The sequence below is a fragment of the Rhinocladiella mackenziei genome (genome assembly GCF_000835555.1).
Source record: "Rhinocladiella mackenziei CBS 650.93 unplaced genomic scaffold supercont1.5, whole genome shotgun sequence".
Taxonomy (NCBI): Eukaryota; Fungi; Ascomycota; class Eurotiomycetes; order Chaetothyriales; family Herpotrichiellaceae; genus Rhinocladiella; species Rhinocladiella mackenziei.
In genome coordinates this window covers 79,262-106,775 of record NW_013550600.1, presented here as the reverse complement: position 1 = coordinate 106,775, position 27,514 = coordinate 79,262, and the positions used below count along the sequence as shown (strand labels likewise).

Below are 27,514 nucleotides of genomic sequence, written 5' to 3'. Positions count from 1 at the left end.
GGATTAACGTATGACATGATCTACAACATCATATGCATCCATCGCCGCCCGCCCATTACGTGCTAGCTGTATCATTTCTCCCACCACACGAGGCCAATTTTTCTGCATTCTACACCCATCAAGATGGCATTTTGGTTCATTGTGGTTGCGACAAAACACATCTGGTCGACCCATTACGTTGGCAAGTGTATGGCAGGGTTTTCTGCCCAGATTGATGGCCGCCGTCTCAGGATGGTAGTTGAGGGGATTGATGTCGCCTCCCGCACCATTCAGGTGAGACATGTTGGCGCTGGAATTGGTACAATACCAGTTCCATTGGTCACGGCTCAACCCTCCAACCACCAGTTTCATTGCCAATGTTAGTGGGAACTGAAGAGTATGTTGTTGATGGTGTTTTTTGCAGCCCACCTTCATAACGAGGCGTTGCACTTGACTGACATCTTTCAGCTCGCAATTGTCATCCCATACCATGTTTTTGTGATGATACTCGTATGCGGAGAAGTACCATGGCTTAAGGAACTTATTCCCACCGTTCTTGTCCTTGTTTGCCCAAATTTGGGCATAGTTCTTCTTGTATTCATTGTAGTTGGCAGGGCCCACGAAGAAACAGACGACCTCTCGAACCCTTGCTTCTGCGTTTGCAAGGACTTGGTGATAGGCGCCAGCCTTGCAGTTCTCGTGGTCACGCAGAAATCGTTCGCGAATTGCATCCTTGATCTGATCGTCGCTCCAGTCAGGATGATCACGACGCATCTGAAATTTTGCTGATTTGACAGCGCCAGACGGTAGTTCGAACTGCATCTCAATTTGGGACGCCATTTTGAGTATGTGCTGAGATTCAAATTTCAATTTCAGTTGAGAAAAATTCGTGGTCCAATGGCCCCGCGGTGCCATAGGTGCAAGTGTGATCCGCACACGCCAGTGGCGCCCACGTGAATCAAGGCGTGAGTCGCTTTTGGCGTGGGGATGTCGGTCCGTCTTAACTCAAGTGTGTGTTGAGGTGTGACAAACAAAGACGGGTTTCGAACGAATCAAAGCCAGGCTTGGGCCTGTCTGCACCGTGGGCGTCGAGGTTTCCGTTAGTGAGCTTCACCTGAGGCACCGCTGGTGGCTGTTTAGGAATGATGCGAGGGAGGAGCGCGTCGCCGTCGACCGGTTGCGTCCCTCTTAGGATAGCTGTCGCTGCCATCATGGAGGGATCGTTCGAGTCGAATGGTACCCAAATCTAGTCCCAATCACGAGCAAGTTCAACTTGAATATTCAGAAGCAGGAAGATCGGGGCTTTCAGAGACAACGACGTGATCAATATTTAGAGCAGCAAAGTCCAGGTTCAAGAACCAAAAACTTCGGGGAAAATAGGAATCTGGCCCTGGATAAATGGAATGGGAGAACGCGGGACTCGACGCTGAAATTAGCGTCCAGGTCATAGAGTATTGAGAATCAAACGGAGAGGGTGGTCTGGATAGAAGGATGGAAGGCCTACACTAGCCCGGTAATGGTTATTTCGCTCGTGCGCCAAGACGCTAACACCTTCCTTCCCTTTTCGGGACGGCTTGTAAATATGGTCTGATCGAATGAGAAAGATCCGACGAAGTTTCGCAACGCTTTTGGGCTATTTGTCTAGCGTTTCCGGGCTCTGGCCTAGAATGCCCTCTTCTACTTTGGTTCCCAGTCCGCGATCCTAGGGATAGGACCTCTACCACCCCGTAGTTGTCGATTGGTGGTCTGGACTATGACCCGCTTGTAGGTGGTCATTAGCTGGGTTGCCGTGGTCTCTGACCTCGAGGATAAAATGATAGGTATGTCCTTTCTCCTGTGGCCTACCGCTCACGTAGTCAATTCCACAGGCTTCGGGAGGTGGCATTGTGATTTCAACTTTCCGACCCGGAAACTCTGTGTCGACATTCACTATGTCTATATCGGGAATGAGAAGATCCCATATTCCCATGGCAATGGTCGGTTCTTTGTAGTGAAACCAGTGGAAGGTCAAGACATCTCCATCCGGGTCGTAGCTCTCGGAGGCATCTAAGTGAAGCTTGTCACCGGCCTCGATCTTGAGCCGAAGAGGGAGTGGTCCCTCCATATGGCCATTAACAATCGCCAGAGGCGCGTGGTTGGCCTTTGAAATATCAGCGGACAGAGACCACGGCATCCGGACTGCAAAATCGTTCTGAAAGGCTTTCGCCCAACGCCAGACGGTGGCGAAATTGCTCTGGTATGTCTTTCCGTCACATCCAATGACTGTGTCAACAGTATCGGCGGAGTGATTTGTTTGGAAGCTGAGATCGACGGGATCGTACCTCCCCCCCCCAGCTCCCGTATGAAGGATGATCCGGACAACTGAGTCCGTTCGGGATCAGATATAAAAATGACGGCGAATCGCCTTCAATTTGCCGGGCAGGGAAAGGATAAGTGCGTCCCAGGGGTCCAAGCTGAATGTTGTCTTTCAACCATTCCCTGCTAAACTGACTGGTGTCCACACCCGCCTCGGGGCATGCAATAACCCCACCACGTCGCAGTCTTATATTGACACCAACCGTGGATCGAACAAATCACGAAGATATCTGGAAAGTTCATCCTGATCCACGGACCAGTATCATCTTGATCCGATATCATGTAGATCCAGAGTTTCGAGCAGAAGCGCTTGACCGCTGCAGTGGACCTGGTCTCGCGGACATGGTGGAGCGCTTGCGCAATGACATTAGATCCGCCCCCAGCATAACACCCACAAGAGCTCCTCCGATTCATCAATTGATTCGATGAGTAACTTGGTTCCGTCGGCGAGCGGGCAATCGGGCTCCAAAGCAAGCCGTCCATAGACTGTCGGACCGGACTTGAGCAAGTCGAACAGTGTCTGCGCATCCGGGTATTTGTTATCTGGATCTGTATGCGCGTTCAAGTTGTCTACCACTTGAGCGTAGCCACGAAGGGCGGCTTCCATAAGATCAGGACGAGTTCGTGTTCTCTGATGAGTAGACGTGCACGGCACTAGACCCTTTGTTCTGCTGTAGAGAAGATATCGAACGAAGGACTCCGAATCATCGGGTTCGTTGCCAATGTCAGAGGTCACAAAGACTCTAGGTCTCGTTCGGCAGACTCGAATAATACGCTGGTCAGCCATCGAGGTCAACGTCGGCCTAGGTAGAGAGAGGTTGTCGCCGTGCCCGAGTTCCTTTTGTTCCAGGAAAAGTTGAGCGCACAAGTGTGAATGGAGAAATAGAATCTATCCACATTAGGATCCCGTTGAAGTCGTTGACCATTGCAGGCATCCACTACCCAGGTTCGTCCATTCAGGGAGTAATCGCATTCACTAGTGATCAAGGCGGATTTATAGCGTACCCTTCCCGGCGGCAGCTGTTTGATTGGTTTCAAAGGGAAAGGGCACCAATTCTCGGGTCAGTGCGGACCGATGGGGCCACAGTTTCGCAGTTGCTGCAAGACTTTTCAGCGCATCCGAGTTACCGGACTATTTGTCGCGTCTCAACTCACAGAGGCAGACAGCATGAGAGGATACAATTTAGGCAGCTAGAGGCCCGCAGGGTGTAGAGTAATCCACTCAGAAACTCTGTCTCGTCCCCAGGTCTCGTAACATCTGGAGCCTCCACAGATCCCTCGCTTCGCTCGGCCTAGCTTCATTATCCCGCTCGCGTGTGGGCTAGCCTACCGGCCAAACGAGTCGGTCAAATCTGGGTTGAAGGAGTGGACTTCGTACCACTCTCTTCGACTTAGTCCCCGGCCACCGTGATTGCCCCGCCTACCTGGAGCTTGTCCGTTCGCAGGGCTATCGACGACGTATCTCATGAAGGTTGAATTTGCAGAGACTATCAAACATCTCGACGAGAGATCCATCAACTATCTTGTAGCAACAAACGACTCTGGACAAATTACACATACCGGCCACGTAGCTAGCCTTTTCGATATCGAGATTGGAATCGTCGACTTGCGTCGTTGCTTCGTCCAGAACTGCGCCTGGTAATTTCCAATCGAGCTGGAAAACCCCCACTGCCACAACTAGACAGCATTTGATGTCGAGCGGCGGTCTGACAGAGCCGCTCCAGTTGGAGCATTGCTGTCCAAGAACTTGGTGTCACTCCGGCCTCCTGTTGCGAAGTCAGGTAATTGCAACACAGCTTTAAAGATCGTTACTGCAATCTCTCCTGCTTTGCAGAACGGGTTGGTCACCATTTGTTCAACATCCAGCAACCCTCACCTAGCACGTTTTCTGGCTTTCGTAACCAACTTCCTCCCTGAAAAGTATAATTGCCGAACTTAGAAGATATGAGTGCCATTTCCTCAGTTGAGGAGTAATGGGAATGGAGATGGTTTCTCAGTTGTATGTTAGCGCGCATGTCCCTGGCTAGCCCACTAGGATTGTCTTCTATCCCAGCGTCAAGGCGATCTAGTTGTCGAAAGAAGCCATGAAATTGGGCGTGAAGATATTGCCGGCAAGGTTTCCGAGAGATACAAAAAAGGGGTCAGGATGCAGTGCTTCCTCAACCATGTGGGTTCTCCTAGTCCGTGGATCTGAGATGGTCGGTCCGTGTATGGTCAGCGGTGTCCCCCTGCCTCCAAGCCCAAGGACGGACATGCAGCAATTGTTGGGCCCATGGATCTTGCCTCAGCTGCATCCAGGATCTCTCGGGCTTTTGTGCAAACTTTTCCCCTTTGCTGGCGGCAGTGCCTTCTCTTGAAAATAAATTTTTCTCATGGAATGGGCGACGTGTTAAATGAGAGGCTGAAGCCGGAGGGTTGTAGGCTAAAAATTAAGTCTTGCATCGTGTTGTCGGTGTAATTCAGTCGACGGCAGAAGGACGGAGACATGGATGGTCGAATGGCAGGTTTTCCGTACGGGATAATTGGCATGTCTTTTGTTTGAAAGCAGCATGTCTCTTTTATCACAGCATTGTGGAACTTTGAGTCAGGACATTCGAAATGCAAGCCATCAGGTCACCGGAGCCTACACGATGCTACGTTTGTTACGCACCTTCCTTCTTTCCTCCTCTACATACCCCGTTCGGGAAGCGTGCCTGCCTGTACCCTGGCATCATCCCTCTCCTCTCCCTTCTTCTTTTCTCTCTCCACGCTTTCCTCGTACAGCCATTGAGCTTAGCTAAATTGGTGCCGGATGAAGTCTCTCCTAGTCATGCCTCGGGGACTGGACGATCTTGGATGCATTGACGTTGACGGAAGACAGGCAATGCAGTTGATCTGGTTGAGTTTCCGTCTCCAGCTGGAAAGATTGAAGACCTTAGCCTTGTGCTTTGGAATAGGGGTGTCCGTAGTCTTCGGACTACGTAATCCTCCGCCAGGTTCAAATCAACTCGCATACATATCAATCTAGCCTGCTTGATGGTGCCGGATGAAGTTTCTCCTAGTCATGCTTTGGAGACTGGATGATCTTTGATGCATTGATGTTGACGGAAGACAGGCAGTACTCTTGATCTGGTTGAGTTTCCGTCTCCAGCTGGAAAGATTGAAGACCTTAGCAGTGTGCTTCGGAATAGGGGTGTCCATGGTCTTCGGACTGCGTAATCCTCCGCCAGACTCAATCAAGATGTACCTGTGTGAGGGGAGTCCAGTTCTCCTATTGAGGGGGGGTTCTGGGAGTCCAGATCTCTGTCTGAAGTCCGGGCTTGTCATCTCTGTTACCTCTCAAATCTGCTTACTGAAAACCTTTTCTGTGCACTTGAGCCAAACATATCTGTGTTTGTATTGCTGTCTGAATTTTTTGGGGGCTAACGGTGTTGGTGTTTTGGTAATTTTCTGTGAGTTTTTTGAGTCACCCAGTTTCCTCATACTAAACATTTTTTTTTATGATAGAGCTTGTCTTGTGTGGACTTCGTGTGTCAACGTGACAAGATTGGTGATTCCAAAAGCCAAATGACGCCCAGCTCAAAACGGGTAACCTGTCCGTCCCCGTGAAGTTAGGGGAGCAGGAGATAGCTATAACCCTTCACGACTTTGGAGCCGATTCAAGCGGATACCTGTCGATACAGATCCATGGAAACACCATGAAGGCGGGAGAAGGCGGTTGCTAAAGCCCACCACAGCCCATGAAAATCATATGGTTAACCTCAGTCCGTGTAATGCAAAAAAGACCTCAAGAGGTGATTTGCCAAATTCAAAGATGCTTAAATGCTGACGGCAAACAGGAGCGAATTGACATTCACAAGAACAGCTGGATTGCTTTCAGGATCTGGATCTTCGACCTTTCACGGTGTCAGCATTTTCAGACTAATTAGGGAAATTGTCTCCATTCGCAAGATGATTGCGGTGGAACTCTTCACGGATTGTGGGGTTATCACGCTGACACTCTCGAACATCCTTCCCGTCTAGCTTTTGAGCTTCAACTTCGCCGCAGCAGTATCTTTCAGTAACCCGGGGTATTTGACTTCGATCAAACTTGGGCGGTGGTCACATCTCCGGAGTATCGTGGCGTTATTCAGAACACTGGCGTCAACGGCTTTCCGAGAGAATCCGAAAGGCTCTCAGTTACTTGGAGACTATTGTATACTACGGCAAAACATTCCTTTATCAGCCACGCGCTGTGACGCCATTGAGAATATTTCCCTTGGATGGACATATATCCACGATTGTGTTCCTTCCGAACCCACCACCTTTTTAATGGAGATCCTGACTCTCACTTAGAGACCGGATTGGAGGACCCCTTCATAGAACAGCGCTCAAGTTGGCCTGGTGACCTGCACAGGTATTCGAAGCTCCGGGACTTCGAGGCGAAGAGGACGGCCTGCGGACTGGAGAGCAACTTGCAGGTTTTTCCCATACCCGACCACCTTTTTCCAAGCCCTCAATGCGAAAAGACAACTATCTACAGAAGTCCTCTTCGCTAATCCCAGAGACAAGGGCAATCTGCCACTTCATTTACCAAAGCATTTTCTCTCTGAGTAGAGAACGAGCCTTGGAAGAGTTTCAAAAAGCCGTGGATTAAAAAACTGACACAGACGAGACAGTTTAGCACGCCAGAAATCCTCCAACGGCAAAGAACCAAGCGCCAGTATGGTCTAAGATTATGCAGACCCTTTCAACAGGAAGGGCCAAGTTCGGCCAGTTTACCTATACTTGGAAGGATCGTACTGGTTCAATGATGACGGACCGTAGACACTTTTTGGTATTTATCCCACGTTCAACAGAGGGGTCAGATAGCCCTAGTATCCCTCCCTTCTCGAGTGGTGTGGCCCACATGGTGCATTGGAAGATCTCGACGGCAGCAGATCCGGGACGGACCATGGTCTTGCGTCCCGTAGAGACACGCGTGTAGGCCGATGCTGAAATCTGTCCTTGAAAATTCAAATGGCACGGATACATGACGGTTTTCCTGTAGAGCTTGTCAAATCAGAGGATGTCGCAAAGGCTACGGCCGACAACAGGATATCAATATTGGTCTTCGTCAGGGGGTCTACTCGGGACGATGCGCAGCCAATTTGTTGTGGTCATGTTGGCTTATCGAGTCAGGTACTGGCTTTCAACAATTGTGGCTATCCTCAAATAGGTCTACCTGACGCGATGAGTATTTCTCTGCCACTTTTCTGTGCACTGGAAAAAACGCGGTACAAAAATATCCCAATCTCGGAACTATTTATACGTGACCACGTGATACTCTCGATTGGGAATCGCACCTGGATGGAAAAGATACAAAGTCTGCCTTTGAGATACTTGGATTGAAATGTATAAATGAATCTAGTGGTCGGGAGATCCTACGACTTACGGAAGCACCTCGTCGTGTGTTTAGTGGGGGGTGTCTAACACTTGCCACCAAGTTTTGTCTTGGGCCAGTGGCTTTTCACTCCGCGAGACCATATCAAGAAGTGAAAGATGTAGGGCTCGTGCAGATTGAGCTTCTGGACCAGGCTACCCATTCTGAAGTGAGCGAAAAAGCCTAGCAAAGTAAAGCTGTAAATGCTTGGATTTTGGGAAGCCAACGATCTGGTCAACTTTGCAAGCGATTTGAGGTTAGTAGCGGTTCGCTATAGTACACCGACTCAAAGGAACCCAGTCACACGTATCGTGGAGTATCTTGTTAGTTCACCTTAGAAATATGAAACCCATGTATACCCTGACTATCCACGATTTCCTGCTGCCGAACAGCGACTTTCCTAGTGCTTGCTTTGCGAGGGTTCTTGGACTCAAACACCTCATCCAATTCCTCGAGAGTCCTACCCTTTGTCTCAACGAAGAAGAAGTAGATGAAGAGTAATTCGAAGCAGTCCCAGAAAACAAAGAATACATAGAACCAGTATCCAATATTGTCCAACGCCACGGGAGCAGCGAATGTGTTGACAAACGAGGCTAGACCGGCTGTGAATTGGAAGAGCCACATTCCTTTGGCGCGCATCTCGTTGGACATGACCTCTGCAGGATAGATCGGTTGCATACTGGTATAGGCGAAGGCGAAAACCACGCCGAAAATATAGATGAAGGCGATACTTGCTCGAGATGAGGCCTGCGAGGCGCTACTGACATATCCGGCGGCAGTTCCCGCTGTGATGGCAAGACAGATGATCATTCCAAACGTTGAACCGAGCATCATTTTTCGTCGTCCAATAATGTCGTGAAAGCGTGCGCCAGCAGCGGCAGCGATCCAGCCAGTGAGTGCGTAAACGGCATTAAGCAAGAGGACCGTATTTGTGTCCGTGACGCCGACATTGGTCAGGAGCAGAGGGAGATAATAAGAGATGACGCTGTGAGAGTAAGTCCAAAGTTTTTTCATCAAAAGGGGGGGGGGGCAAATGAATATACTTGTTGCCCGAAAACTGTCCAAACCAGCTCCACGCAAAATTCAACATACTCCTGTACCGTCTCGAGCGCGATTTGACCAAAATTCGGAGGTCGAAGAAATTCCTCCAAGAAGTCAATGGCACATTGCGCAGGTCCTGCTGAATTTCCTCCAGTTCGAGGCGGACGATAGGGTGCGAAGCATCTCCATTGGCGTGGAACTTGACGATGAAGTTTCGAGCCTCTTCAAGGCTATCGTTGGCCACTAGGAAACGAGGGGACTCTGGAAGGAGCCAGATGAGGATGCAGACAAATCCTGGGCAGAGAAGTTGCAGCCACAGAGGAAGACGCCAGTCAAGGTTCGAGTCGCTCAAATGAATATGAGTCCCGTAGACAGCTGTTGAACTCGTCAGAAATGCACTCAGCTCGCTCTTCTGTAAGGACCTTACCAAATGTGGCGATGATTGAGCCCATATACCACAATGTATTATACAACCCGGACACGGTGCCCCGGTAGAGGGGCGGAGCAATCTCAACGACGTACATTGGAGCCGCCGTAGTGGCCCATGTGGCAAAGAATGAAAGTAAAAATCGACCTCCAATGAATGTAGCCACTGGAAATTTGGTCAGCGAATATGGTTTGGGGGGAGAGAGATTCCTACTTGTCTTCGCCGTCGACGTGACGATTGTCCCAATCATCACACCAAAACATCCAATGAATATGGGCCATCTTCTTCCTTTCCAATCGGCCACCCAGACAAAAAGAGCCCCAGTCATCTGGCCGACCTGGAAGATGGCGAAGACGATACCTGTACCCGCTTGTTCATTTTCCGAGACGTTGTAGTAGTTCAGATAGTTTGGAAGCGCATTGATGCTTCCCATGAGTGATCCATCGTAGCCTATAGCTTCTGTAAGCACCGATTTTACGACAGTTTCTCAGGTGCATGTACATACCGTTCATGGTAGAGCAGAGATAGATCACAATGCAGCAGCCATAAAGGGCGAGGTGCCCTTTTCCCCAAGCACTGGGAGCATCGTGTGCCAGTGCAGCTGCAAAGTCGGCATTCGCAACACTCAACTCCTTGTCTTGAATCATGGTTTTCGCGTTTTCCACCTCATGGGTGGCCATTTTGTCCTGGCAAATGTTAGACTGCGAAAGAAAGGCTTGAGGAAAGGACATGTAGTGAGATATTTACCATTCTGAATGGTGGACCAGAAAGAGTCGAGCGGGAATCGCTGTCGACGAGTTGGAAGAGCAGGAAGTAACAGGAAGATACAGGGGGATCGGTGAATTATAACATACCCCACAGTGCATCAGAGCAACTCAACTTCCCACCAAACCCCCGGGGAGCCCTTGTTAACGATATATTACTCTGTTGTGACCATATTAGGTACGGGCGGACAATCCCCCCGTGCAGTTTTTGGCAAAGCGTAGCCTTCTCCGCCAACGTGGAAAAGTGAGAAAGAGGGGGTGAAAACACAAAGCCCCGAATCACGCTATTATCTGATCAGCAGAGACTTTCCGTAAGCAATATGGCACAAGCATCCCAGTATTTCGAACGAGTCCCATGGATTAGCGTAAACGGTGGCTGTGACTGTGCTTTGGTCATTCTCACGTCTCCTTTCTGACTCCAGGAAGAAACTTTCATGTTGCCTTCCGGCCGAAGTCCCACATGTCAGAGAGAAGCTTGCCTTCAATATTAATCCCTAGTGTGGCTGATGTTTTGGCCAACTTTTCAGAGTCCGCAAGAACAATGTGTCAAGCTGAGTATGCTAAGAGAATGTGTATTGAATGCTCTGTCTACCTAGCAACTGGTCCTGCCAGGTTGCTGGTATTTATACATGCTTGGTTGACCCCTTTCTTCTGCTATTCCTACTCCTATATCCCCAAAGGGGGTACTGGCTACTTGTTCAACCGTTCAACACAATGTCATTCAGGACAAAACGAAGAGCAAGACCCACGTTCATCGATCGCTTTGGAAAACGTGGCGATGGAACATCCTTAAGCCTTCGAAACTGTGTTTACTCTTAGGCCGCAGAAAGCCATCTATCCCGTCAAGCCACATGCCCTTACGGCTACCCGGTCTTCATCGGTGTTGACCGCGAACTCCGTATGGCTGCGGTCTGAGCCGCAACTGCAGCTTTTGATCTCTCCGAGCGCAAGTTCCCAATGGACCCAGCTCAGGCACAGTGCGACCAACTGCTCAAAATTCCACCAGGCTAAGGCTGCGTATTCGCGCAGACGCAACAACACCCCATTCAACGAGTGGCCAATTTTATCATCATTTGAGGTAAGAGGGGGGACATTAGGTTCCCACTGCGTCCAGTCACCATCGCAGCTGTGAAAGAGTAATCTAGTCGATTTCGGAGCAGGTGAGCGACCGCAGTCTCCAGTTCCAATCTTGATAAATGTTTCTGCAACTGCCAGCATCGCCCGTCAACACCGCGATGGGCCCGAAGCCGATGTAGTTTTGAAATTGTTTCGTACGACCACAGAGTCATTGCGGTCCGACTCTATCGAATTTCGTGATCGCCTAGATCATGGGTTCATACTCGATGTCGAAAGTAGCAATCGCCTCTGTCGACTGCACCCATAGATTTCGAAAATTTGGGGTTAGAAATTCATGATATGAGCTATTCTGTTGACAAAGAGGCTGACACTGCGGTTGGGCCGGTATGGAAAGAATTCCCAAGAGTAATTGGTGTTCCAGAAGCAAGTCCAAACTCATCACAGGACACGTCTCAAGAGTTTTGACCGAAAGCATGGCCGTCATGAACTGACACGATAAATTTGATTCCACGGCGGTGTCCTTCAGCCGTCAAATCATCAATGGCATCAAGAATAGACTTGTCAATTCGCCCGCAGACATCTCCTCGAGATTGGAAAGAGTTACGGTAGTGTTTGTGCCTTTGTAAGATCCAGAAGAGACTCCATTGACCCGAATTCTTATTACGCGGATCCCGTCTCTTTGAAGGTCATCAAGCCATGTATCTCTTGTATCTCTGTCGAGACGTGGAATGTGAGCAGAAATATCGCAGGGTTTCCCATCCCAATTCATCATGCGCATAATAACTAGAAGTCCACCAGAACGTGCTGTAGGAGCCATTTGAAGCAACGGGGATGGAAAAGCAACCCTTGAAGATGTGGCCTAGGGCGAGCAAACCGAAGAATTGATCAGTCCACCATTGTAATGAGACAAATCACACTCACCGTGGAATACGCAAATCATAGAGGAGAAAGCCTTGACGGAAGAGTCCTAGATCCGACTTCGCGAAGCCGTATACCAGGCCCTGAATTTGTATTTTGCACTGCCATACCTGACTCATATCCCCTACCTGGTAAGGAGAGACAGTAATCCTGGATACAGGACACCGGCGTGGGACTTGTTATCCTTCAACGTCAACGACCTTCGAAATCCTAGGATGGTGTGTCCGTCGAATGTACATGCTCCAGAGCTAGCCATTTCTGGGATTCAAATTCTTCAAAGCGGCCTTCCACTTTCTAGGAGAAGGTTGCCATGTCGAAGAGAGTCAACGTAGTCGAGCCGAAAAGAAGACGGATAGAGTATGCCGTGCCTAGAAAGGTAAACTCTCCTGGGGTAATATCCGCAAATCACCCCAACATTGGCTTGTCCCCGCTAAAGCCTTTGGGGCCTGACATCTGACGTGATAATGGACGAGCGAGCCTCGGTAATACTGTGTATGTCCTGGAAATGGACCTCCCGAGAACCTGGGTGGTGAGAACATACGCTTTGTTACACGGCTTGATCGACATAGGTGTTGTTGATATCTATATTTCCAAGAAAGACTTCTCATACTTGTAGTGTTCCCCTATCGTTGTCCACACGTGACTTCATTGATATCTTGTGGTTTATCAAGCGAAGGAATCTGTCATTGTTTGACCCTTGATTTAGGTAGGCTGTCGGACGCTAAGCCGAATAGCTAGTAGGAGGTTCGAAGGCTCTCAGACTAGATAGTCGTCGTATCAATATAGACTACAGGCAAAGCGTGCTTCTGGCCTCGGAGGGTGGCTCAAATCAAACCTGTCGAGTGTTGCTGCCTCCGAACTGCCATCTCTCTCACCATTCGATCAATATTCATGCTTTTTTGTCTCCAACAGCCCCAAAGAATCCGACCCTTGAATTCTGTTTTCATTTCTCATTTCGACTCTGAACGAGCAGGGGAAGCCGGTAGGGACTGGCGAATCGATTCATTGTTGACTCTTGCCCTCTGGGGAATACTGCAGCTATTCGCGAACTTGATGATCCCTCTTCAATGTTGCTTGGATCTGATGCGAGAGAATTGACGCTTCGTCTATGTCTCAAGTCGGATTCACCCCCTCGGCCAAAAAATTACCCACACCCATCTACTTCGACCACCACGCATAACTATACTCACCTTTCCACATGTCAATCTCCACCTCGTGATGTATCCCAGAGATTCATTTTCCTCGGTCTAATTTTGAGGCGGTCTTCGGGACGGCAGTTCAACTTTGCTACTCATTGCAAGGCGAGTTTTGCTGTTGTATATTATAACAGACGGCAGTTGCCCACTTCTCACCTCACCCTAGGCTGACAACCCGACCGTCATTGTCATCAGCCCATCGATATTGTCCCTCCCCATTGCTCATCTTCCGAATGTCACATACCAGCGAACAAAATGGAACAGATGGGGCAGCCCAAAACCACCACTACCGCATTGCGTCAATCCCGGCGGATGGAATCGGCCCCGAAGTAGTGAGAGCTGCGATCGATGTCGTTAATCAAGTCTCTCAAACATTGGGCACTTTCACGGTCGAATTTACTCATATCCCGTGGGGTACGGCATACTACAAGGAGCACGGTCGATATGTGGATGAAAATGTCCTCGATGTCTTAAGAAGCTACGATGCAGGCCTGTTTGGCGCCGTCGGAGCACCTGATGTTCCTGATCACATCTCATTGTGGGGGCTTCTTCTGGCGATTCGTGGACCTCTACAGCTTTATGCCAACGTACGACCAGTTCGATCGTTTCCTGGCACCGAAACAGCACTTCGAAGAGCAAACAATGAAGATATTAATTGGCTCCTTGTGCGAGAGAACTCGGAGGGAGAATATTCGGGCCAAGGTGGTCGTTCGCATCGGGGTCAAACATGGGAAACTGCCACCGAGGTATCCATTTTCACATACGTCGGAATTGAGAGGATCATGCGGTTTGCCTTTGAAGCAGCTCAGGCTCGCCCGCGTAAACTTCTCACTGTCGTGACAAAGAGCAATAGCATGCGAAACGGCATGGTATTGTGGGACGAGGTTGCTGCCAAAGTGGCGAAGGATTTCCCCGATGTGAAATGGGACAAGATGCTGGTTGATGCCATGACAGTTCGAATGGTCAACAATCCCAAGTCGTTGGATACCATTGTCGGAACTAACCTTCATATGGATATCTTGTCCGACCTTGCTGCGGCGCTTGCTGGGTCGATTGGCGTTGCCCCATCCAGCAATCTTGATCCGACTCGCAAAAATCCATCTCTGTTCGAACCTGTGCACGGGAGCGCATTTGACATCACCGGCAAAGGCATTGCAAATCCCGTCGCGACATTCTGGTCCGCTGCGGAGATGCTTGCCTGGTTGGGAGAAAAGGATGCTGCCAAAGTGATGATGACAGCCGTGGAACAAGTTTGTAAGGCCGGAATCTTATCTCCCGATCTGGGAGGCAAGGCCAATACGCGAGAAGTGACCGAAGCTGTGTGCGAAGAGGTCAAAAGACTAGGGTCCTCGACAAAGTGTGTTACTGGGATGCAAACCAGCTAGATTACTAGACCGTCTTGACTTTCTTCTAGAAACTGTTCTTTGAGAACGAACTTGGCCGTTTACAATCTCCGATCCCGGTTTCCTTTAGCATGCTTGTTCCTCGTGCTCCGTCCTCCCCCTTCGAAAGACTCACATATATGAGACGGTTGATCTTCTGTTGCCCGGAGGATAATCAAGCGACATCGAGGCACAATCTTTGTGAAGATGTGAGAAAAATCAACCTTTCGACAACATGCGGACCAAAGACCCTGAAAAAATCAATGGGCCAGGAGAAAGCGTGCGAGGAGGTGGTCATCGCTGCTGTCAATATAGTGCCACGACGGTCTATTCAAGACTACAGAAATTGCATGTGTGAGGGAAACTTGATTTCTGTATCACGCCTGCTCTTGCGCATTGTACTTTTTTGGGGACTACGTGAGCGAGAGCTCCCCTACTCTGCATTCCCGACCAACAAGCCGATGGTGGGACGGAAGGACAATAGCTTCAGCATGTCTCAATGGCCTAGAAAAAGACATTTGCTTGATAGGCTCTCGATATAACACATGTATTTCGATACCTCTTTGTAGGGTGAGGTGTTCTGGTCCTGTATTTCGCCACTCGATTGATTCATCGACAGATGTTGAACAAAGGGCTATTGTGAGAGGTTTCCGTAGACGACGACGCTACTGATGGTTGCTCTGCGTAACGACGTAGTATTCGCACGTCTATAAAAGAAGCCTCAATACCTCGACAAGTAGATAGAGAGCAGAGCATTCAATACATCTCGAGTTGCACCCAGTTTGACAACAGATATCTCTTGATGCGGTTGCCATCAAATATACTCATGGTGTCGAAACATATTCGCCCCTCGATTGATATGTGTTGGTGTATGGCCTTGTGGGTGACATGTTCGGCATGTATGCTGCTTTGATCCAGAATTATCGTGATCTTGTCATCGCTCGCTTCTTTCCAGGGCAGCTGAAGCACCATGTGAGTGTCGAGCAGACAGCCAAAATAACGTGACTTACTGGAGCAGGACCCCGATTCCTTCTGTCGGTCTTTTAAAGAAATTGCAATTCGGATTGCAATTCTTGACCCTGCCAATATCCTATCCACGGTATTTTCTGGGCCAATCACGGCATGCCACGTTCTCAACCATCGATGGTGCACAAGGAACTGAAGGCTGGAGATGGTAGGCACTTCCAAATGACTGTGAACTTGGCTGAGAGACTGCTTTGACAGGCTCTTTGTCATTGAAGGTGTCGTGACATTCAGTGTCGCTTTGATCTCCACGTTCCGATACGGATCATCCATTTACCACTCGACGGCGTTCAGAAAGAGAAGTTACCATAACTCAGAAGAGAATAACCTGCGACACGTTGGGAAAACGAAGGCCCAGAGCGCACTCCAGAGCCCGAGAGTTGCATCGTCAGATCCACGGCTTTTCCTCCTCGCTCTGACCTAGAACCTCTCTTCTGCAGGATTCACCGGCCTTTTCCCCGACCGTCATGGGAATCCTTAGGTTCAATTGTACAGTTACATTGGGCTCTTGACATGTCTGCCCGTCGCCTTTGCAACAACAGCTGGTCCACTTCTTACCCTGAGCTCGGGAAGATTCAATGAATGCACATGAAAAATTACTGCGGGCATGACAATGACAACGACAGGCTTTGTGCTTTCCGCCGCAACTCTCAACAATGCTACATGATATGTTTCCCGTTCCCTCTTGTCGACTGGCATTTACTCGGTCAATTCATGCATATTGGGCTGAGCGCGAGCCCCACAGGGCCAACCGACAGAGAAGAAGGCCATTTCGCTGATCTTTGTCAACATTGTTGTCAATGCCATACTTGCGTCCCTCCTCTGATGGGCCGCGGTATCTTTCTGCCATGGGTGCAAACGTAGGGTTCGCAGCGGGAATAATCTTGTGAGCAAGGGGACTTAGGATTTGGTGGGTGGCGGAAAACAGGAAGTTGAAGGCAAATAACAACAATGGTGGCAATGATGGGCTTGCTTGTACCTCCGAAGAACACTGTCGACGTGGATTTCTTTGAGAGTTGGATGGGTGAAGAGATCTCGTAGTAAGGGAAAGGAGGCGTCAGCGGCAAATTGGAGAGTGAGGAAGAATGGTTTCCCTGGGTATGTTTAGAATCAGAAAGCCGATCCTAAGTAATTACAGCATGTATCGGTTAACTCTGTCCTCCCCTTGGGGAGCTTGTTTTCCAGGCCTGACTAGAACCGCTTCTCACATGCCACTTCTCCACAGGCTGACCCATTTGGTAGTAGGCGCATATGGGCTTCTCCATATATTTTTCGCAATCCCTAACTTCTCCATACTCGAACTTCAATGAAGCTTACGACTTCACACGCTACCCGATACCACAATATGAAAATCCTTCGCCCTTGGCCCTCTCGCAATGTCACCCAAGTCAATTGCCCCAATTGAGATTGGATCTTTCACCGCCTCAAATCCCCAGAAGACCGAATTCATCGGCAGCTCAAGCGGGGTCTTCTTCGTCAGTACCGTCTTTCGCGCCTTTGCCCGTTCAGCCTACAAATCGAAAATCTCGGCCACGAATAATACCAACGAAGACCAGTCCCGGCAGAATGACCCTGACTCGATCGATAGCCGTCTCGTTGATCTCGAGACACCAAACCAGCTCGATGATGAGGGCGCTGGGATGCGAGTATACATTGAACACGATACCACCGGATCGTCTTCCTCCCGATCCTACGGTGTTCGAGGCCATGGGCTGGGAGTGGCCCCCGACCTGGAATCTGCGAGAGAACTCCTCATGCTGTATTTCCGAAACTGGCATCCTCTCTTCCCTTTTCTCCACGGACCCACTCTCCTCGAAACAATCCTGGGCTTGTATGAAGATGGACGGGGGACAGGCCCCGGAGTTAGCCTGAGATCGCGCTTGTGTCAAGTCATCATCTGCCAGTGTATCTTCAACATCGCAGCCCTTGACTGGGGTGGGCGATCTCTGCCCGTCGAGTCTCAAGTGGAATCACCCACAAAGTTGTTGTCTCTTGCCGGGTACGTCGCAAGCAACCATGACACCCACTCCATCCAAGCCCTGCTTGCCGCCGAGCTATACCTCGTTTCCACCATGTCACTTCGAGCGGCATCTACAATAGGCGGTACGCTGTCGCGAGTAATGTTTCACGCGGGTCTACATCGGTGTCCTTTTCGATATCCACAGATACCTCCACCAGAATGTGATTTACGGAAGAGGATCTTCTGGAGCGCCTATGTTTTGGATCGATATTTGAGCCAAGCCTTGGGTCATCCTCTTGGAATACAAGACTCGGACTTAGATGTGTGCATTCCGGGGATGGATGAGCTGCACAAGCCGGTAAAGGGTTGTCAACAACACAGCACGACTCTGCCCAGGTCCGACGAGGAGGTCCTCGCACATCTTCCACGAGGCCACCCCGGCCAGACGACAAGGCCGGAAGTGACCCCAACTTCAACTTCGGCAGACAAAGCCGACACCAGCTTCGCGCCGGCTTCCATGGAAAGGGGTGATGTTGAAGCTAGAGGAACTTCGAAAGGGTCAGAAATACTGGGTCATTACGTGCTCTACTGTCGATTGACCGGGCAGGCGGTCGAAATGTTTCATAAATCTCTTCAAAATCGCTCTATCCACACCGAAGATACCGTTGAGCTGCAATTGAATGTGCACGCTTGGTGGAACGGCCTTCCGCGAAACCTACAAGATGAGTATACCGGAGGCAAACTGGAGCTCTCCTCGACTTTCACCTTCTTTTTCATCACAATGTACAACTATTTACTGCTCCTCATTAATCGGCCGTTCTTGTCTCTTCCACCCCAGAGTCAGGAATTCAGATCGAGTCTACAAACCTGCGTCACCGCAAGTCGCCATATTATCACGACATCGAGACATCAATCCGAGTGGAAGCTGGCTGTATCTTGGCCAGGCATGCTGTCTGTAACCTGGATGGCTGGACTGGTCTTATCTTTTGCCTGTACCTGGAAACAGTATCCTTTCAGTAAAGCCCAAAGGTAGATTTCATCCCAACCCCTGGTCCACCTTCCAAATCTGCACCTCTCCTCCTCCCCGGGTCGCGGGATAAAGCTTTTACCAGTACTAATCGACCCGCCTTTCAGAGAGATTGAGGATTGTATTCAACAAATGGCCGCCATGGATAAGAGCTGGAATAACGCTCGACATTGCTCCGAAGCTTTGCGGAGCTTATTGGAGAACCTCAAAATCCAATACGACGAATGTTCGAGAGGAAAGTCAACGATGCCGACATCTCGCAGTGCAAACGTGGGCATACTTTCAACGCCAACGGAGTCTGGCACGTCAATAACTAGCGCAAATCCCTTGAGAGAAGGGGATGATGCATCGAGAAAAAGAAGAAAGACAGGCCCACAGGAAAAGCGGGTGTCTAGATCAACGATCGAGCCCGGGAATTCTTCGGCCGACGCACTCCTCCCGGACCAGGCTGCCGAGCCGGCTATGAATCAAGACTTTATTGCTCGCATGTGCGACATGGGTGATTCAACTGGCTTCGGGAATGCTTCCATGCTCCCCATTCTCGAATACACCGGACCTGATTTCGGATTCAGCAGCGGTGGACAATTCGTAAATATCGACGCGGTGCGCCTGCCCGTTGCCCAGGACTGGTATGCCAGTAATAATGGGGCATTTGGAAATATCGGCTGGGAGACCATGGCATACGGTTCGGGGAGTCTGATGCATGATTCGTCCGCTTGGGGTCCAACGAGACTGTGAACCAAATGGGACAAAGGGAGATATTGAAGGGTGAGCCAAAGTTGTACAGTCCCCAACTGATGTCTAATATGCCCAGGTCCATCCCGTCACCATAAAAATGTCTCCTGGAATTCCTTGGTCAAGCCAAATCTGCTGGCGGCCAGGCTCAGATCAGAATTTGACGTGGGCATGTGTGGTGAAAGGCCCTGCCCCGACGGACGTCCAACTGATCCAGACTCTTGGGGCAAATTTTCATTCCCACCGACTATGCCTTGATTCTGATTCATCCGCGAAACCATCGTAGGCTGTTGAGTAGGGTAGCTTGTGTGAGCTTGAACCTCTCTCTCGTCCCAAGGCGGCGGCGGCGGCGGTAGCAAATGTTCTTCGCCCGCCATGTCATCACTCGAGCTAGTGTCACCACCGCTGTATGATGCTGACGCAGAATCCATTCGATCATGATCGTGATCCGGAAGGGGAGTGTTTGTATTTCTCGCGTGGGCGGGGGCGCCGCCTTGACTACTCATGGGAGATCCTTCAGATTCAACATCTTCCTTCCAGCCCAAAACTTCTTGTGCAGTCTGCAAAGGAAACTGTTCCCAGTACGCGATGGCGGATTTCTTTTCCGCCGTCGTCACCAGCGTCCTCAGAGAAAGCGTGGCCGGTGTCCGAGATTGTATTTCGGAAGAGAAAGCAGCGGATAAGTTATTGTTTGTCGTGACGGAGAGTAGTCTCCAGAGAACCCGCTCTGTTTCTTTCAGCCGTATCTCGAGAGCTTCGACGTATCCCTTGGCAGGTCCCCTGAAGTCATATATCATAGGTAAGAAATCTCATCGGTGCAGCCAAATTCTCGCTAGAAAAAAGATACGAAGAATGAAGAACCTGAGGTGGAGAACTCGACTGACCGTTTTTGTTGTATTGGCCAGCGGCACGACTGAGAAAGTTTCCTACATCGGCTACATAGGGGTCTGATAGAGTTGACCATTGGTACACTGTCAGCGTCCGCCGCAAACTTGAGAGGCACAGAACTCAGCCGTATATCATATGGAACCGAACGCACCTTTCGCCATCGCACTATCATGCGTCAACGAGCATTCTCACACGGGGGAATATAAAAGGGGAAAAAACAAGGGGGAATTGAGGGGTGAGGAATCATTATGTGTGCCAATTACATTACAGATATCGGAAGTCTAGAACATACCTTTTGCTTCCTTGCTCGACAGGCATAGCAGGCAGAGCTGCTTCGGGAACCTGCTCCTATATCCGCACCCGCTTTGGAGGATGGGTTTGGCTGGGTCATTGCTTATACTCTGAACTATGACAGCCCGACAGCAGATGGGTTTCCAGCATATACATCAAAGATGAAGTCGATATTCATTTCAGACGCCGACATAGATTAAGCCAACATCATGCCTTGACGTCAAAGGACGGTGTCAATTTTAGCCGATGGGGAAAACTTTTAAGCGACGCCATCAGACATCTACCACCGTTATATCTAGCACTGGTGAGTATGGGTCGAATTAGAAAATAAGGTCCCATCTCATAATTCACCACGTTATTCGAAGGCTTCGAAAGTTTCCATATTGCCACACAAACAAGACCTAATGTGACGATTCATAGGATCAGAAGCACAAGCGGTGCTAGGTCATTGAGCCCCTCACATCTGCACCTTTTCCTGGCACGCCGGAGTCCCCAAACTACAATCTCAGATCACCATCATTGCCCCTCAACCTGCGCGGGTATGGCCCCTCACCCACTCCCTCCGACGTATCAGATTGCGTAACCGTCATGACCGGCTTAGGTTCGACTCGTCCTTCATCTATGCGCACGATCGCGGCGTCCGTGTCGCTCACAAGCTATGTATCGACTATCCTGAACGAGTCAAGAAAGCCATTTCCTAGACGGATACCCCACACTGGCGATGTACTTGTCGACGAGCTTCGAATTTGCCAAATCCTATTTCCTCTGGTTCTTTCTTATCCAGAAGGAACGAACCACTTCCTGAGACCATGATTGTACAGAACCGAAGACGATTCGAGGAGATGTTTGTGGGTGGAAGACCCGCCAAGGGCATGGAAAATTTTGAGTCAGAGTGGCTTGGATCAATATGTTCGCAGCCTCGGCGAGCCGGAGATTGTACATGCCATGTATCAGGACTATCGGGTGAGTGCTGCGCTGGATATGGGCGAGGTGAGGCAAGATATGGCGGAGCAAAAGCTCATAACATGTCCGTTGATGGTGATTTGGGCAAAGCACGAGGTTATTGAGAAGTGCCCTGAATATCACCGCGATGGGAGGTCAGCTTCCTGATCTGATTGATGTGATTAGTGAGGTACACCCCGTACAACGCGACTACATTGACGATCCACCGTGCATAATCGATGCCTAGCACATGTATCTTCTTGGTGGTTCTGGATGAAAAGCGGGCCAAGAATTGTCATATAAAGCCAGGATGAGGACGGCATCTTTGTCACGATGCAGCACGGCCGCAACATCCAAGATCCAAGACCCTCAATCCATCGATCCCTTCTCAATCTATCTAATCCCTTGTGCGCAAACCCAGCAGAGTCCAATCATGATGGAGGAATCACCAGATTTTGGAAGTCGACGTCCCGGCCAGACAGTCTCAAGCAACCACCGAACACCTTCCCTCCGAGATAGAACCTAGGAATAGTGCAAAGGCGGATGAGAGTCGTGTAGGATTCTGGTATCCTGAACTGCATAGCAATCAGGCATCAAGTCCGAAAGGAATGGGCACGGACAAGCACGTGTGCCTTCTCCTCTCCCAGAGCGGAACATCGATAGCTGACATGCCTCTCAGCGCTCATCCTTTGTGTCTGCATTTTTGGTATTCTCTCCCTCTTCTGGGGAGCTCTGTACAACAACAACGAGAAAGTCACCACTTTTCACGACTGAGTCGTCGACTTCGACGGTCTGATCGCACCGTACACCAACCGCACCGAGACACCCATCGTTGGTCCTATTGTCGTCGATGGCGCAAGAGTTTGGCAAGCCTCTCCTCTGCCACACATAACATATGTGATCACGTCTCCGGCGGAGTTTGACGGTGATCCCATGCAAGCCCACGATGCAATCGATCAGGAAAAAGCCTTCTCTGCCGTCGTCATCCACGCCAACGCCTCTACACTTCTTCGACAGGCTGTAGCCGCGGGAAATTCCTCCTACGATCTTTCCGGAGCATGCCAGACCATCTACGTCGAAGCCCGCGACCAAGTCGCCGTCGGCTCGCACATTGTTCCCGAACTAGAGAGATTCCTGACTTACGTGATATCCACCTTTGCCTGGTCCTGGGTTCCAGAAGCGATGAACTCCACAAATACCCCGACGACAATTCCTCCGCAAGGGGCTTCTCCTGCTATTGGCCTCACCACCATCAACCTCCGCCGCTTCTCTCCAACAACCGTCAACCCCGGCTGTCACCGTCGCGCTCATCTACCAGATCATCATCGCGTTTTTCTCTTTCGCCTTCTTTCTGCCGACGCACTTTGTATCCCCCTGCGCACCTGACTCCGAAGAATACCATCGTAAAGGTTCCTTCCACCAACTAGTCATGTGCAAATATGTCTCGACCGTTGCCGCCTACTTCGTTATGTCCCTCACCTCCTCGCTTGTCAGCCTGACGTTTCAAATCCCCTTTTCCTCCGATCTCCAACGTGATCACGGTGTTTTATCTGCTCGGGCTCGAGGCGGGAGTTAGCCGGTATGGTCTCTTCTACCCCTTTACCGTGTGGTTAAAATTAGTCGGATGGTGTTGTTCGATACCCCGCAGCAATATGTCGGTTGACATGTGGGGAGTCTTGGTTGCATGGTGAGGAGTTAATACGCTTCTTTCCGGGACGGCGGCGAGGCTCTTGAGATGGAAGTCGTGCAAGAGGTTGATGCTGGCGCCGAAAGAGAAGATGAAGGATCGAGCAGATCTGGGAAAGGATGGTCAACTACTGGCAAAGGATGAAGATGCTGGTGTGGTGCCCACGCAACAATAAGAAATTGGATTGGGCGGTATGATTGACAGATTAACCAAGGCATAGAGAACGGGACCTTATATTATATCTAATGATGCTTATGGATATGGACATTTGGTACTGTTGTCGGGGGAAAGGGGATTCAACGTTGCTGATCTCTGTTGTCTATCCCACATCTGTTCCTCACCTCTCTCCATGTCCGTGTTGATAGAAAAAAGGCAACGTGATTAATAAGTCGGTTTCTCCTCCCGAGAGAAGTCCCTTTTAGAGTCAGATCCGAGACGCAAGCCCCCAGTGTTGGCGTCAGCGTTGATGTCTCGGCGCTGGCCTTTCCCACTTCTGTTTGTGCTAGTCCGTCGTGCCTCATGATCATCCTCATGCGCCGAAAACCAGGACTTCGTGGAAATGCATGGATATGCGTCCATAATATTGTTGCCTGTTTTATTGGCAAGTCATCTTCCTGCCGAATGGGGGTGTTTCATGAACTTCCAAGGGACAAAATTGGTCCGAGATCTCGAGGTTTTTGTATCTTGAAGCCGAAGGAGTGGCCATGGGATTTCCGTTTCCGGATGGTGTCACCATTCAGTAACCAATCGACTGGAGCTGGTGGTGTTGGTGTTGACTGACGGGTTACCCGGCTTGCATTTTCCCGCTTATCTTCGCCACTGCCAATGACCCAAGACTTGACATAAAACCCCGGCCTTTTCGGTTCATTTACTGACCATTCTTTAGACACCGATTCTGTGTCATAGACACCGGCGTACAGTCTCATCAGCAGCACGGTGCGGCCATGGTGTCAATGGTATGGGACAGGCTGAGGCAGCAGCTGCGACCAGTCCTGCGTCCACGCATGACATGGAAATACCTCCTGTGCGTTGGCCTGGCCACATATTCGGTCTGCTGGTTCCTGTTCGCCTCGCCTGTATTCTCGTCGAATTATCTCCCTCCATATACGGGTCCTTATTCGGTGGGTGCCATAGATCTCGAAATCCCCACCGAACCACGAGTCATCCATGGTGCCAGATTCAAGGATTCGGGGCATCCAGCTTTTCAGGTGAGCGATAAATAAGATCATGAAGAAATATCCTCGCGGATTAACATGACGCCTCAACCCAGTTGGAAACCGTCCTTTTCACACTTTACTATCCCTCAAGCAAAGGGGTCACCTCTTCCAAACCACATCACCTCTGGGTTCCCCGGCCACTGGGGATCGTCGCCACAGGATATGCCCGTTTCGCACGCATAAGCAACTTCGTCACCAACACCATCCTCACCTGGGGTATGTGGGCTTGGGTGGGAGGCATCAAGATCCCCGCGCAAGTGGACGTGCCACTTCACGACTCTCCTGTTGTCCGGCAGTCCTTTGACCCTTTCAACTATCCCGTTGAAATCGACGATGGGTTCCCGGTCATGGTCTTCTCGCATGGCATGGCCAGTTCTCGGACACAGTACACGCAATATTGTGGAGAACTAGCGAGTCGAGGTCACGTCGTGGCTGCCATTGAGCATCGTGACGGCAGTGGACCGGGTTCGGTGATCATGCAGAACAATAAAAAGAACAGAAACTTGCTCCATTTCTCACTCGGCGATGTTCAGTAAGTCGTCGATGACCATTTCTTCCGCCCAGTTCCTCTTGTCTGACGGGATAATAAAGTCCTGATTCTGGCCTGGACTCTGAGACGTTCAAGCAAGCACAGCTTGATTTCCGCCAGGCAGAAGTCGAGGCAACGGTTCGTGTCCTCCGACATATCAACGAGGGCCGAGGGGGTCAGGTATTCTCCATGAATTCCCGCCGTGAAGGTCAGGATCTGCATCTATGGCAAGGCCGTCTTGCCATGAACAACGCGACCGTGGGAGGACATTCTTTCGGTGCGACTTTGGCGGTACGTCGATGCATTGATCCGCTGAAGCCTCATCTAACCAAATCGGTCAGCTTCAAACATTGAAGAACGGACCTTCAAACGCTCTCCCATTCCAGGGCGCAGTGGTTCTTGACCCGTACGGCTCCCCTTCTATATCCTATCTCGGTGAACCCCCATGCTAATCGAGCCTAGGGGCAAACGAAGCGGCCTTCTTAACCACGACGTCCATGTTTCGACTCTGATCATCCATTCCAACTCTTGGTCTAGTCGACATTCAATCTTCTTTGGCCGCCCGCACTTCGACGTTGTCAAGGATGTCGTACAGGGTATTTTGAAGAGAGGCAAAGATGCATGGTTCTTGACTTCCTGTACGTGACCCTGTCCGTATCGCTAATTCAGCTCCTCTCTTAATCTGTTTCCTAGTGGGTACATCTCACCCATCCGTGACGGATGCGCCGTTGATCGAGCCCTTGTTGCTCAGTTGGACCACCGGTTCAGCCATCGACGCCCACGAAGGAGTAAATCAATATGTCAAGGTGTCGGAGAAGTTCTTGCGTTATCAGTCGACGGGAGAGAAGGCGGGCTTGTTGTCCGAATGCGTCACTCACCCCGAGTATAATGCCGAAGACAAGAATAGGACCGACAGCGGACCTCTGCCCCGCAAGTTTTGGAAATACTGGCAAATCCATGTCGCTCCTCCAAGTTGTGGATCCAAGGAGTTAGGGGACTAAAACCAACTCTTCTGACAATGGAAGCCTCATTCTTGTCTTGTCCTGTCCTTGGACTGATACCGAGTAGGCTGTCCTTATCGGCGTGTCCCTCGTCCGTTCCCACACGGATTGACATTTTTCTGTGCTACAGGACAACCCACCTGACTCAGCAAATGGTTTGCTCGGTTTGGTTGGAAAGTATATGCAATTCTCGATGCGTCTACTTTTTTATCACCTCGACAACTCTACGATGATGAGGCCTCCAGCATCGGCAAGAGTCTCCGTAGATCGGTCCAAATTAGGACTCCATGTGCTCAAGGTAAGACGATATCTCAGCCTCCGAAAGCCTTGAAAAATGGTAGCGAAGCAAAAGGGGGACCGTAGGTGCTCTATATAAACACACGAACGAGGTGCTGGCTATAGCGGCACTCAGAGCGCTCAATGTGATCCATTTGACAACATGTGTTCACAGGTCTTTCAAACCAGATCCAGCAGAAACCATCAACGCCTTGTTCATTCCTGTCACCATCACAATCACATGCTGTCAGCCCAAAATGGAGCAAGCTTGTAAAGTAAACACACACGAATCCTGCTCATAACTCTGACCGCCACGGGCTTTTGAAAACACTCCAATACCAAACCACCATCCGGGGGGAAGTTTGTCGCATCGCTGTGCTCTACTGGTGTCTCCGTCTCAACAGAGAGTGGATTGACTTTGAAAACTAGCATTCGGAAAGAACCTAAGTAGAGACTATGGAAGGGATAACATCTTTTGGTTGGGGGTTTGCCTGAGTTCAATTCCCGCTTATGAAGGAAAGTGTTCGTCTTTTTTGCGAGGAAAGGCCTTTGCGCATGTTTATATATATGTGTGTGTATGTAGAATGCGGTGGTGGCGCTGAAAAGGACCTTCTGTGGTTGAGATGAATGGGAGCATTAGTAGCAGAAGATGTACCGCCCAGGCAAAGAGTGAGTGCAGGTCTCTGGGCTACGGTCTCAATATTGACAACGAGGCAAAATTTCTATGCTCGACTCAATGGATTGCATCCCATGAGTAAGCAAAATTCATTGATGGCAATCATGAGGTTGGCGACCCATGAACGGCACCATTTTGAACCTACTACATATGCGGCATACCTTCGTTCATCATCATGTCTTCCATCATATATCCCTGCGCTGAACGGTCTTTCATCGACATTTCTTAGTCCAGGAGAAGAAGCCAGTATACTAAGACTACGCTGGCTTTTACGGTCCCGACCCTTACGCTAGCCTTTGTTCGCCAAGAAACATTGAGATTGCAATGTGGCCCTTTGGGTTTCACGTCTGTCGAACTCCATAATTTGCTAGCTGTAGGTTTCCATTCATTGAGTCGACAAATTTTCTCGGTACTTTAGCCCTGTACGATTAATGCTTGACCTTCTCACTTGGAGTCCTCATTGGATATATTCCATGGTGATTCCAGGATGGGCAGCGGATATGAGACACGTTCGAGACGCGTGCATCCCTGGGGCCAAAACAGAAACTGCAACGGGTCATGTCCTTGAGGAGTCTTTTAGGGTGGTCGGCTCAACGATGAGTGGGACATTGGGCTCCACCTTCTCTTTTTTTGCCTTTCTACGCCTGTTTTTACTATGTCTCTCGTTCTTCTCTTCTGAGCGGTCTATTTCCTTGATATTTTGATATCTTCCCTTCACTTGCTCTTTTATCGGGGTGAGGCAA

General features: G+C 50.0%; 7 protein-coding genes across 7 annotated transcripts; 3 read left to right on the top strand and 4 right to left on the bottom strand.

Annotated features, from left to right (window-relative positions):
• Positions 1–3: 3 nt before the first annotated feature.
• On the bottom strand, positions 4–819 carry Z518_06517 (uncharacterized protein; the record flags this gene model as incomplete). The annotated part of the gene is made up of 1 exon (XM_013414649.1): positions 4–819. The coding sequence occupies one exon, from the start codon at positions 817–819 to the stop codon at positions 4–6; it is 816 nt and encodes a 271-aa protein (XP_013270103.1).
• Positions 820–1,656: 837 nt separating this feature from the next.
• Positions 1,657–3,121, bottom strand: Z518_06516 (uncharacterized protein; the record flags this gene model as incomplete). Its single annotated transcript, XM_013414648.1, has 4 exons — positions 1,657–1,775; positions 1,825–2,241; positions 2,592–2,662; positions 2,730–3,121. 4 exons carry the CDS (start codon positions 3,119–3,121, stop codon positions 1,657–1,659), a joined length of 999 nt encoding a protein of 332 aa, XP_013270102.1.
• Positions 3,122–8,038: 4,917 nt separating this feature from the next.
• Z518_06515 (uncharacterized protein) lies at positions 8,039–9,862 on the bottom strand (the record flags this gene model as incomplete). The annotated part of the gene is made up of 5 exons (XM_013414647.1): positions 8,039–8,699; positions 8,758–9,130; positions 9,183–9,347; positions 9,396–9,632; positions 9,688–9,862. 5 exons carry the CDS (start codon positions 9,860–9,862, stop codon positions 8,039–8,041), a joined length of 1,611 nt encoding a protein of 536 aa, XP_013270101.1.
• Positions 9,863–13,370: 3,508 nt separating this feature from the next.
• Z518_06514 (tartrate dehydrogenase) lies at positions 13,371–15,966 on the top strand (the record flags this gene model as incomplete). The annotated part of the gene is made up of 3 exons (XM_013414646.1): positions 13,371–14,494; positions 15,538–15,693; positions 15,744–15,966. 3 exons carry the CDS (start codon positions 13,371–13,373, stop codon positions 15,964–15,966), a joined length of 1,503 nt encoding a protein of 500 aa, XP_013270100.1.
• Positions 15,967–16,918: 952 nt separating this feature from the next.
• Z518_06513 (uncharacterized protein) lies at positions 16,919–19,267 on the top strand (the record flags this gene model as incomplete). The annotated part of the gene is made up of 2 exons (XM_013414645.1): positions 16,919–18,531; positions 18,637–19,267. The coding sequence occupies 2 exons, from the start codon at positions 16,919–16,921 to the stop codon at positions 19,265–19,267; spliced, it is 2,244 nt and encodes a 747-aa protein (XP_013270099.1).
• Positions 19,268–19,353: 86 nt separating this feature from the next.
• Positions 19,354–20,061, bottom strand: Z518_06512 (uncharacterized protein; the record flags this gene model as incomplete). The annotated part of the gene is made up of 1 exon (XM_013414644.1): positions 19,354–20,061. The coding sequence occupies one exon, from the start codon at positions 20,059–20,061 to the stop codon at positions 19,354–19,356; it is 708 nt and encodes a 235-aa protein (XP_013270098.1).
• A 2,257-nt stretch (positions 20,062–22,318) lies between these two features.
• On the top strand, positions 22,319–25,819 carry Z518_06511 (uncharacterized protein; the record flags this gene model as incomplete). Its single annotated transcript, XM_013414643.1, has 7 exons — positions 22,319–22,751; positions 23,979–24,280; positions 24,343–24,821; positions 24,881–25,109; positions 25,160–25,224; positions 25,281–25,456; positions 25,512–25,819. 7 exons carry the CDS (start codon positions 22,319–22,321, stop codon positions 25,817–25,819), a joined length of 1,992 nt encoding a protein of 663 aa, XP_013270097.1.
• Positions 25,820–27,514: the final 1,695 nt, after the last annotated feature.